Raw genomic sequence first — 13078 nt, 5'->3', positions numbered from 1 at the left:
TTTTGACCATAGGATTTTGAAGATAAGCCTTCTCATATAATAAATAGAAGGCATTTTGAGGGCTAGAGGTATCAAAGAGTTAGTGTAGAAACGGTTTGATCCAGTAAGAAGATACAAGTTGCAAGACCCAAAAGTTACACAACACACCAATCCAGCTGTTTCCTGTTCAAACAAAAATCTTGGCCTAGCTTTCTGGCAGCTCAAGTTCAACAAGGCTGAGAGCTTGTCTGCGCAAGCAGTTTACACAGGTGCATATCTAGTTACATCAATGTAAAAAGATCTCCTTTCATGTGAAGCAATTCTGCATCTGCTTTCATGTGAAGTTCTCTAGTTGACAAATTGTTCTAATGATGTTACTTCTGATTGAATGGGGAGTAATTTTATACTGCAGAAAGTTGCATCATAACAGTGTCTTGTGTGCATATATGTTCCTGCCTGTATTTCTGGTGGTCCTTCAAGTTCCTGGTCAATTGCTTTATGCCCTTCCCTAACTGGTGGTTCTGCTTCAGCGTGTGACTTCTACTGCTCTGACTGCTATTTTTGTACTCAAATGCTTGATAGCAGTTTACTCCTTCAGATACCCATGCTTTCAGAGCAAAGTACTCGGCAAAAACATCTATTATTTTTCTAGATGGTATTATGCCCAGCTTAGTCAATATGTTTCAAAATGTTCCCAGTCTGGGATCCTCTGTTAGTGTAATGTATTCTAAGCTTGCAGTGGCTGAATACGTACAGCTTTGCAAGCAAATAGTTTTAAAACCAACTCCTGTCACCATGACTGAATCTCCTCAGGCTGTTGCATCTCAGTATATAAAGCATAGGAAGTAAGAGGAAAGAGAGAGTTTCTTTAAATACAGCGTTTCCCAGAGCTGAAACTGGCACTCTTCTCCTTTTGTTAACCAGGTGACATGGAATATTTGTTTCTTCTGAATCCCAGTTCAGCAAAGCATGTGTATAGTTGGTTAATGTATGAATGCTTTATTGAAGTAGATTGCTAGAAGGTAATTTTGTCTGTCAAATTAAGGACCACTAGCAAATAAAAGAGTACTCTTTGCCCCCAAGGCCTACAGTCCTTGGGTAGGATTCCCCTGGTATTACGTCCCACTCAGTCCTTGGTTCAGTAGACAATAGGTCATATTGATTGTTGTTATTTTTTTTGTCTACAATTCCTGGGGTCCTGTTTAGATAAGTATCTTATATACACAGAGAATTATATGTAGTAAGTCAATCCTTGATGCATTTTGTCTACAGTCTAAACAGACCATGTGTGTAAAGCATGTTCAGAAAACAGGCGGAGAGAAAGATTGTATGCTTTAGACTATGGACAGACAATTGAAAGCAATCAGGTTTTCGTGGCTGAAGGAGTTATTTCTTGTTACTTGAGCCATGAATACTGACCATAGTCTTAGAAGAGCTAGAGGCATGAGGAAATCTGTCAGAAATCAGCGTATTGCTGTGGGCAAATGATGACTGGGGATACCATGAGGTTCTTTGCTTTGTCTCTGCACCACGTAACAAGAATATTCCCCAGAGCTAAGGATGTGTGTTGTATTATGCTTTTAATTTGCTCATTTTTTACGGGGAGACAAAGAGCACCTTTAAATAATTTGAATGAAGTACAATTAGTGCTTCTACAATGCCGTCAGCTGAAAACCACAAAGGACAGGAAAAAAAAAAAAAAAAGCAGTTTTATGAGGATTGTTCCTGGAAGTATTGGACTAGTAGTTCTCATGTGTTGTTCTAGTCAGGGAATATGTTGGACTGCAGCTAGCATGACAAAAACAAAATAATACTTTGTTAAGGAGACAGTGGGAATCTTTATAGCCACATCTGTCTATGTGAACCTGACTCTAGTCTTGTATTATGTGTCAAGATGGAAACTATATGTAATATATGCAGTTCTTTGATACAGGGGAGCTTTGGGAGCTAGGAGGCTGACATCACTGTATTCTTGGTTTTTCATTTTGAACTTGTTGCATACTTATGACTAGAGTTTCTATGTTATATATAAATTTATATTTATATGTGAGTTTATATAGTTACATATGAGAGTTTCTATATGTTCTAGATAATATCTATGTTCTCATTACACATATGCTTGCTCTTTTGTTACATGTGCACTCATATTCCTCATAATACAATTTTTAGCTTGTGAGGAGTCTGGATCACTTTCTACATTCTCTCTGATAGCCACTCCAAGAATATAACCTCATGTCTTTTCTTTCTTCATTGGAAGAAAAAAGGCTGTGATTATAAGGTTTTCACCTTCCTTTTTGTGAAAACTGTTCCATGGTACAAAAGACTGCATTCATGAAACTAATATGCTATGTGTGCTAATTGCAATATTCAACTGTATGGATGTTCTCTGGGAAAACATTTGCAAGCCGTTTTCATTTGCTTTGGAATTAGTGACATGCTATCATAAATAAAAAAAAATAAATATAAAATACAGAATCTTAATTTGAAAATATAAATATGTTGATAATATAAATTACCCATGGTAAATTTCCTAATACATCACGTGCTAGTCTTCAGAAAATTATCTGCTGAGATTGTAAGAGTTTATGCAGTTTTTAGAATTTGGCAGCTAGATCATGAGCCTTATTTAATACGAGTCATTTTGAAAACACTATTTATTCTACCATTGGAATCATCCTACTGATACACGCATGCTAAGACTTTTTTTCAAAGTAGTCCTTTTTAACTGAAGAAATTTATACCTCAATTACTGTTCACTATCACCACAAATTTATAAGATCTGTAAATACCATCTTTTTTATACTAATGAGTCTGGGCTTTGTTGCAGAATCTTTAAATAAATATGAGTGTTTCTAACAACCACTGCAATTTTCTGGAGGAACAAGCATCACAAGATAAATATTTTTGAGTTTTTCACATAATAGCTTTTGTCATAAATTTGTTCTGATGTACTAAAATACTCAGTCTGTATCTCAGACCTGCTTCCAAGAAAGAATAAAGACTTCGGTATTTAATACACTGAGAAAAAAAATTATTAACATTCAGTAAACTTTTGCTTATGCAACATTGTAGTTGGAAACCCCAACTACCATGCATTGTGGTGGGCACTGAGCAAATATTTCTTAATGGACAAGTCAAAGTTAAGTATTCTAGAACCTCATGTTATCCTAGTTTTACAGATAAGAAACTAAAACACAGGTGAAATAAATCTGTAGGAAATATGAGACATATATCTGAGTTTTTTGATTCCCAGCTCTCAGGGATAAGATCATTCTCCATTTTGTTTAAAAAAAAAAAATTTAGATTTTTGTCCTTTTTTTTTTTTTTTTTTTAAACCCACTACTTTGAAAGAGTCCTGTAACCGAAAGTTGATAAGAGGAGTGCATTTTTTTTCTCTCTGTATGTTTGTTTTATTATTTATCATCGGTTTATGCACAGGGAGTTTTGAACCACTGTGTATGCAGTTCCAACATCAGCCAGTTTACTGGCATCCACTACTGGCAAAATGTTAGCATTTTTTTAAACGGTTGTATTTTGATAGTGTACTAGATTTCCTTCAAACTTGTTTATGTGTGCATTCCTGTTTTCCCTTTAGATATTTCCTTGTACATACTTCCCTGAACAGTCTTGCTTGGTTTTTTGTACATCTTCAAAACCAATTAGTCTTTTCCAGATGCTATTTTATTTTTTTTTTTTTTCACCCTCACTTGGTGCAGTCACTTTTTCTACAGTATTGTCTCACTTTCTGCCTATGGTTTAGAATTGTAATCAAAGGCATGATTGTTGTAAGCAGCTAATGAGAACTAACATCATTTGCACCCCAAACATCATTCAGTGAATGAGCTTTAAACATTTCACTAGGGTGAACTGTGTCTTTTCTTCAAAAGATTATATGGATAAAAGTTAGCCCTTTAGTAATGCAAGGGACACTGGTTTTACACAAATACATGAATATACAATATGTAAATAGTGATTTTACACAAATACGTACACCTGTTCAGTTAGTAAATATAATCATTATTTTAAAGTTTTATAAGACAGTAATAACTCTAGAAGAGTCTCTGTAACTCATTTCCACCTAGTCTTAAAACAAAAAAGAAAAATACTTTCACATTCTTGCAAATGTCAAGAACTACTTCTGGCTCCCAAATTATTCCACTGGTCTAAGAAATCATAGATTTTTGTTGTATCTGTTGCTTCCAAAATAGTGAAGTCAGTTCAGACTTGTCTAAGTGTCTTTGGATGCTGCAGGAATAAATCCAGATTATTACAGTCATTTTTACCTGTTAGGGAGGGATTGAACAGAAAAAAGTATAAGGATTCTTAGTGTAATCCACCCAAACACAAAAAAAAAAAAAAAAAATTCCTCTCCCATACTTTCAGAAAGGTAGTGTTTGAGCAAGGTCAGAGTTCCTATAATGTCGTAATGGTCAGGTACTCTAAATGTGGGCTCACCTAAACACTCGAATGTGTGTTTTCTCAGATTACTTAAAATATTATACCTAGTCAGGACATAGTGCCAGAGTACATGATCTTGATTTTACTAGCTTAATATTTTTCTTAGAGATACTTTTAAATGGTAACGGAATGTTAAAATATATACAGTAAATTTATAAATTCTGTGTTCTCTATATTTTGTGCTGGATTAAGACTGACACAAGATTATTTTAGTTGCATTTTGACTTTTGTCTGACATTAGGCTTTGACTAACATCATCTTGTTATTAATAAAACATCCTTCAGAGCTATTGCTGGATAACAGAATAATAATATGGAATTTACTGTCTAGTTTTCTAAGAAAATGCCTAATAGAAAACTAAACCAGATGCTAATGTGACATGAACTCCAAAACATTCTAGATTTACAGTCACAGATGATCAAACAAAGAAATCAAACTTTGGGATACGTAAGAGTAAAATCAACAATATTGGAAATCTAATGGTACTATTTGAAAAAAAAAAATGGAGTAAATTTTTTCAAATTCTTTCCTCTTTCTTACCTTGTTTCTGGGGAGTTTCTTTTCTTTGGAATAAATTTCTGTGTGAGATAGTATGATAAATGGGTCAGAGGTCCAATTAAGTACTGCAGTTCCTATTCAGTGAGATTTTTACAAAATACCATACATATGACCAGCAAAAAACCCAAAAAGAATCCTTTCATCATTGTTCAACTTACGCTGCATTTATATTCTTTACTTTCTAATGGCATCTTGTACTTTATTTTTAGGAACGTATTATGGCCTTAGAAGTGGTAAGTTTCTTAACATCATTTCCAAAGCAATCACAATGACATTGCTGATAATCTTTCTAAATTATGAAAATATTATTTTTATGTATTTTAAAAAACAAGGTTGCAGTTCTGTGTTTTTAACTGTCATTTTACTTTTAAGTGAAGATGTGATTATTTTACACTGCACCTTTCTGTCTAGGTTTTTACTACAGTATTTGAGCACTGGTTATATGAAATACAGTGTAATGTTGTAGTTTTTCTGTACAGTTCAATCCTCATCCCATCCCTGGGAAGAGAAATGTCGTAGATTTGAGCCATACAAAGGATGTTATTTTTCTGCTGCTAACACTCCTAATGGTCGAGGTCCATGTGACAGATCTGATCATTTCAGTGACTGTTACGTGTGCTTTTTACATGTTTACGCTGGGAGGTGCAGACAGAATCAGTTCATCTGCCCACATCAGCACTGCAACTAAAAGCATGAAGGAATACCATTTTAATGATTAATTAATATAATTTAATAAGATATTAAGTTGGAAGGACAAAAGCCTTCATGCATGTACATGCCATGAATGCAGCTGGATTATCCAGATGTCCCAAGCTAGTAAGACTGTCAGGTGGAATAGCTGGGATGGGTCTCAGCTTGCCCTAGCATTTCTGAACCTTGCTTCTTTCCTCTTACGTAGGAATGTCCTACATACATGCATACAACAGTATGTATCAGGCCTGTAGTTGCTTTTCATTGGAAATCCAGAAAATTTCATCTAAAGAAACCAGTACTGAAACAATATCAAGGTTGCAAACACAAACTTTTAAAATTTGCTTGTGCAAATTATTATTTTATCCTTCCTGATTGTCTGTGCATCTCTGAAAACAGCTTCCAATTTTAAAAAGATATTTAAAATATGTTCAATATGTTAAAAAAAGCTTACATTCACACATAAAAGGCCCTTTGTAAATCAGAGGGCAGTTAGAACTCCTGCCTTGTGGGAGTAGGGATTCAGTGTCGTGGCACTTTACATAGTGCTGTGTGAGTGTAAAGTGTTGCCAGGACATTAGTTCTGTTCAGGAGCATCTCTTATTCATGGTTTGCTTACATGACAACCAGTCAGGCATGTATCCACTGCCATCCATTTCTCACAAACCATGAGTTAAACTGTCTGCAAATATCTTGTCCTTTCTGCTCCCAGAGCTGTTTTGACACAGGCAGAGGGTAATTGCTTGCAAATAGCACAATGCCATGCAAATTCAATCCATATTTTGGTGACAATGTTTGTTTCTATTTCTTCTGGAGCCTTTCTACTTTTTATACTTTTAATTTCTTCTACTTTAAGAAGGAAGATTTGTAAGTTATTGTTCAGATAGAAGAGGAAGAGGATTATTATCATCAGTAAAAGATAATTTTCTTTCTTATTGCAAGTTGGGAGGTAACACCTGAATGCAAATTTGTGATGCTAAATCCTAGAGCTTGAAAGCGGTCACTGCTTTCTTTATTGCTGACATTGGAAGATGTGTAATGTTAAGCCCTGAGATTGCAGGCAAGAAAAGTATGGTCATCACTAAGGCTGTCAAATGCTCCCAAGGGACTCATTTTACTTTTGCCATAAAGTTCCTCTGTGATGTCAGGCAAATCACTTAAACTAAATTTTTCACAGACTGTTAATTACTTTGTGTTCCTTATTTTCTGGGTATCTGACTTTGTGACTTTTGAGGCCTGATTTTCAGAAATGCAAAGTCTTAGTAACAGCTAAATTCAGGGGGAGATACAGCTATATATATTGCTAAGTGTACTGAAAAGTTGGATGTTAGATAGCTGATAGTGAATACTTTAAAATAATAAGTGGGTTTGACCTTTATATCTCTGTTTCAGTTCAGAGGATGATAGCGTTCTCTTTCTCTCCTCACCCCCTTCACTGATCTTAAAAAGAAAATACACACAGAGTAATACTTATACAGTCTGAATGTGTCAGGATGAGCTATGGTAGAAAAGCCCTTGAGCAAAAGAATGAATAAGGCTTGCTGTTTAAGGGATCCTTAAGAATCCTTACATTTACAGTGTGTATGTCTACATAGCTGTGTATCTATGCAGCATTTATAACAATAGGTACATAATACGTATGGTACTCATGTATTTGTTAAATTTTCTTATCTGTTATTTGAGTGCTCAGAGTGCAACATCAAAAAAGTACAACCAGTCACATATTCTGTGATTTGACTCAGGTTATAGACAATGGAAACGGAATAGAGACATAAGGTATTAAATTCAAATTCAAACAGAATACATAGAGAAAAGAAATGTTTAAGCTGTGTAGAAAAAGCATTTTCTTAGGAGAATTTTGTCAGAAGGGTGGCAGTTCATAAGATTCATGAAATGCAAGATACAAAAAGGGGCAACAGAGGGAAAAGCCAGAACACACACGTACACACGCTGTACAAAATGTATAGGAAAGCATCAGCTCTCCAGAGCTGTTTTTAACCTGTAAGACCATGGGATGGCTGGGTTAGGAATCTTGTCTGCATTTTCTTCCACAGCATTCTTATTCTGCCTAATACTGGGAAGAAATTGCTGTGCACAGGAGTAGATGAGGTTTAGTACAGAATTGTCTGACATTTACCACAAGTATGAAGCCTCCTGCAGCCACTTTTTAAATTGTTTCTATGCTGTGCATACCTTTTTAAGCAACAGAAAAGATATGTACGTCTAACAATAAATGCATTTTTTAAATCTTTAGATTAAGACTGTAACCTAAACAAACTGTTTTACAGAATGACCTGAAAACTGTACATGTACATATTTTGAGGTTATATTTCACAGCCCATGCTCTTCCTTTTCTCTACAATCTACTCATTTCTGCCTCCTGCGCTTGTCAGTAAAATTGTTGTAGTAGCCATGTGATGAACTCGGCAACTTAAGGTAAAAAAAAGTTGGGAAAGAAATGTGACAGAAATCTAGCAGATTCTTTTCAGAGCTCTGCATGAATAAACCTTCCAGGCCTAGCTTAATCTAACTCAGTGATTTTGTGAGGTACAGGAAACTAGGGGGGTCCCTTGCATCGTCTCTGAGTCCTGTCAGCTCCTTCTCCTCTCAGCAGTCTGTCTGAGCTGGAAGCTCCATCTCCTACCCATGACTCAGCCGGTCTGCTATAGCCAACAGTTCCTTGGATCTCCTTTTTCCTTAGCCAACTCGCTTGGTTCCCAAGGAAAGTGCTGTATTACTATCCTCCTTCAGGACATGACACCTGATCTGGTCACTCCCTTAAGGAACCTGAGAATAAATAGTACCCATCGCAAGAAGCTTTTGGATTTTTTGGCTCTTTTTCTTCAATCAGATCAGTTGTACGGTATGATTCGGTAGATAGGTACACCACTTCTTGCTCTAGCAGCGTGCACAGGACAGGAGCAGAAGCTGGAAGGTAAGAAGGAAGAACAGGGGTACTTAGATGGACTCACTAGTGGATATAAAATGAGCTGAAGAACCAAGGTGTATTCTGGAATAATCCTTCAGCTTTCTCAAATGAGAAGTGCCAGGGGAGTAACAAGTACAGGCAAAACTGAGGTTTTGAGTAACTAGAGATTATGTGTTTTGTTTGGCTCTTTTTTTGGTTTAATACTGTTTAATAAAGTGAATTTAGTTATTACATAACTATTAACAAGTAATTTTCCTGATTACTAGATTTCCTTTAGTAATCAATTATGTAGTCTGATGTTTTGCCAGAACGAATACGATTTATCTTTAAATAAGGTGATTTAGTTTATTCTTGAGTGTAGCTTAGCTCTTACATACAGGATTTGGCTGTATATTATTTATAGACAAGGGTGTATGATTTTCTGGGGAAAAAGTCTGTATTGTATTTTCAGATGTAGCTACAATGGGAAGTGTATCTAATTCTCATAGAGGTCAGGGTGCATTTTGTAGGTGCATGCTGCTACTACGCCGTGCCTGTGACCTCAGTGGGTTTCTGTAAACTACATCATGTTCTGTGTAAGCATAAGCTGCAAGTCAGATTCCTCTGCCTTACTAGTACTAGTCTGACATAAAAGACTGGAAAATTCAATTTTAAATCAACCACGTCCTGAAACTATTCCAGTGAACATATGCATTTTATATCCTTTGATCAATTAGACAGCTTGCTGCTTTCAGTAGAGAACCCAGAAGTGAGGTTACCATTACTTAGAATACTTGGATCAGATTTTCTGGACATGTTTCAACTTTTTGTTACAATGTCGTAAATCTAGGTTAACTCCAGTAATGCTGTAAGTATTCTGCAAAATTGTTATTTAATATGAATTTCCTTTTCGGTATGAACATTTATGTATTTTGTTGTAACTCATATTTTATGTTCATGAAAGTAAGGTTTTGAATACCAGTAAAACAAATTTCTGTCTGCACACACTCGGCAGCGTAAAAGCTATTATATCCTTCTACTGTAGTAGCAGGCTCAAATTTGCTTCAGTTTTCTGATTTATCACCCATTTTAAAAGAAGAATTGGAAGGGTGACAATGCCCAATGAATTTCACAGAGAGATTATGCAACTGCCTGACACCATCTATTTTAGGGTGCACTCTCTCTCTCTCTGTCTCAATATGCCTTCCGTCAATAAGTAAATTTTGCTGTTAGCTCTTGAGATTATTTCATGATTGTCATACATTGTATGTATGAATGTTTAGGAAATCTTGAATCTAAGGGTTAATACTTGCTCATCCCCTTGGTTTGCTTCTGTAGTGTCTTGCCAAAAACTACCATTACATCAAAGGCCTTCTGGTCCTCCCAGAACACAGCTATTCTTTGATCTTATAAAAATGACTGGGAAAGGAGCAGCAGTCTGAGATCCTCTGTCCTGCCTGCCTCGCCCTTTCCTTTCCTTGGCGAGCCAGTGTGTCACTTCCCTTTGCTGGGGGTGGAGGACTTTCCCAAGGTTCCCCGAGTCCTTCATCCGCTCACTCCCACCAAGTAACTTCTATAATCTTCTGATGGTGTTTGCAGCTAGCTGTTTCTTTTCTCCTGATGCTCACCTTCCTCTTCCTTTCTTCCTTGATGTTGCCTTCTCCCCCTACATATCTATTGCTCTTGTTAAATACCCAGCTACTTATCCATCCTCTGCCCCCTATTATTTGGTGCTTTACTTGTTCTTTTAGTTTTTCCCTAATACAGCCACCTCTAATTTTCTTCTGCCAACATTTTGATATTTTTTGCTGTAAAATAATTTATTTTGCTGTTAAGAGTATGATTTGTTTTAACAATTGCCTTTCTCTCCCATTCTCATTTATTTCTCACTTTCTGGCTAATACTGAGATTTAGAGTGGGAACCAAAAATGCTGAAATAAATAGATTTATAAGATTCTGCACAACTTTTCTAATTGATGGATTTCATTCAAGTCTGTGTACTTGCACAAAGTCTACAAACTAAACATATATATGTATATTTCTAATGTCACCTCTCTAATCCCCATTCCCTCAAAAACTGATATATAGCATTATTTTTAAATTACCCTCTCTTAAAAATGTTTTTCATTATTTTGTAAAAATGAATTACTAAATTAAGAAAGAAAATAACATTGTAACAAAAATGTATGTACTTGCATTGAGACTTGGAATACTAAATTTGCAGATAAGCGTAATCAAGAATATTTTATTGTGTATTTGTTAAAGAATATTTAAAATATCGGCCTAAGAGTTTATTGCTAAATCGCCAGTAAGAGGCAGGTTACAAAATGTAGGTAACTCAGTAAACTTTATTAAACTGCTCTTTGTTTGGCAGTCAGGATGACAGTTTTATATTTATTTATTGAAAAATAATCATGGTGCACGTCTAAGGACTGGTCTAATAACTTCATAGTTACTCCAACAGTGACATCAGTAATACAATACATTACAGAATCACAAAATGGTTGAAGTTGGAAGGCACCTCTACAGGTCATCTGGTCCAAACCCCTGCTCAAGCAGGGTCACCCAGAGCCAGTTGCCCAAGACTGTGGCCAGATGGCTTTTGAATATTTCCAAGTATGGAGATTCCACAACCTCTCTGGGCAATCTGTGCCAGTGCTCAGTCACCCTCACAGTGAAAAAGTGTTTCCTATGTTCAGATGGAACCTCCTGTGTTTCAGTTTGTGCATTGCCTCTTGTCCTGGCACTGGGCACTGCTGAAAAAAGCCTGGCTCCCTCTTCTCTACACCCTCCCTTCAGATATGTGTATACATTGATGAGATCTCCCTGAGCCTTCTCTTCTCCAGGCTGAACAATCCCAGCTCTCTCAGCCTTTCCTCATGGGAGAGATACTTCAGTCCCTTGAAGAACGTTAGCTGCCCTTTGGACTGTCTCCAGTATGTGTGTCTCATACTGGGGAACCCAGAACTGGACCCAGCACTTGAGATGTGTCTCACCAGGGCTGACTAGAGGAGAAGGATCACCTCCCTTGACCTGCTGGCAACACTCCTCCTAATGCAACCCTTACATTCTCTAAGTAGAAAGTTCCTTTCAATATTGTGGAGATGTGTTCCACATGTTGTGAATATTGAACGTTTTTGCCAGATTTTAATAAACCAAAATCCTCTCAATTTTCCATTAGAGAAAGTAAAAATCTCAGGATAATCTTTATTACAAAAGGCTGTAATTCTTTAGATATCTTAAATTATTTCTCTTAGTTTAACTAAGAGTAGTAATATACAGTGGTCTTCACTTTCATTTTTTGAACATAGTATGTATATGTATGTAAATATAATTTTAAAGAAAGATCCTGTGTGTTGCATCCACAGGATTCTCTTTAGAAATGTTGGCCTTTCATCTGTGAATGTGTATCTATGAATTCTTCCAGAGAATATAGGATGCTTATAACTTGATAAGAAAGACATAGATATATGTGGTATAGCATGCTTTTTTTTTGTTTGCTTTATATATCACAAAACAAGTTAAATTTTCTTTGACAGCAGACTATTGACTAAAATGTTTCTAATGTGCTGCTACGTCCTTGATCTTAGATTTAAATGTTTTATATTTGAACAAATTACAACCTTAGGAACACAGACATCAGTTACACCTATTGATGCTACCATAGATTTTTTTTCCTCTCATTGTTGTGCATCTTTTGATTAAAAATGGGGAAATCTATAAACCAAATTCCTATTTTTTTTTCTACTTTGACACTGATTTGCTGTGAATCCTTGGTTAAATCATTTCTCTTTGTATTTCAATTTTTCTTGGCTGTAAAACTGGACAATATTTCTTCTTTCCATGAAGGCTGTGTTAATTGAATTTATTTTAATGCTTTCTGGAAGGCTTGATGAAATACTGTTAGCATACAAAACATAAACATAAAATTACATGTAAAGATTTTTAGCCTGCAAAGCTCCAGAAATTTGAAGATAGCATTCATGAATGAATGACAAGGAAGTCTTTATAACTTTTAAGAATGTGTGTCCCCTAACATTGCTTTACTTTACACACTCTGTCTCTTGTGTTATATTTCTTTTAATTTCCAGTAATTCCAGTAATTATGTCTTGATCAAAATCTCAGTAAACAATAAAGAATAGATCTCAAAAACTAGTCCTGTGGACCCCCAATAGTACTCGGAGTACTAGCTGATGATTCACAGAGAGCTGGCTTGCCAAAAGGCTGCACTGTCTCCTCCACATTTCCAGCTGCTAGTATGCATCAAACAACTAAAAATTCATTAAATACTTTCCTAATGTTTTTCCATGTAAACATTTCCTGTAGTTACCACAGGGATGTTATGTGCACATGAATGAGAGAAGAGATGGTCCATGTCATTGCAAACAGGAAAGGAAGCATTCATGAAGCTCTCTTAATTAAAATGTGGTCCACCCCATGCAAAAACATCTGGAGTCTAAATTAAAAGTTCAGTTAGTTTGACA

At 35.9% G+C, this 13078-nt stretch overlaps 1 protein-coding gene across 1 annotated transcript in view; it reads left to right on the top strand.

The window, feature by feature from the left end:
- Nucleotides 1–13078, top strand: part of CEP128 (centrosomal protein 128) — a 127213-nt gene that overhangs the window by 95677 nt on the left and 18458 nt on the right. The window contains exon 19 of the mRNA XM_075712880.1: nucleotides 5205–5228. Coding sequence (XP_075568995.1) covers nucleotides 5205–5228 — 24 coding nt within the window. The remainder of the gene's footprint in view (nucleotides 1–5204; nucleotides 5229–13078) is intronic.

Source organism: Pelecanus crispus, chromosome 6, assembly GCF_030463565.1.
Source record: "Pelecanus crispus isolate bPelCri1 chromosome 6, bPelCri1.pri, whole genome shotgun sequence".
NCBI classification, from domain to species: Eukaryota; Metazoa; Chordata; class Aves; order Pelecaniformes; family Pelecanidae; genus Pelecanus; species Pelecanus crispus.
Note: the sequence above shows the minus strand (reverse complement) of the source record. Positions and strands in the feature narration are given on the sequence as shown.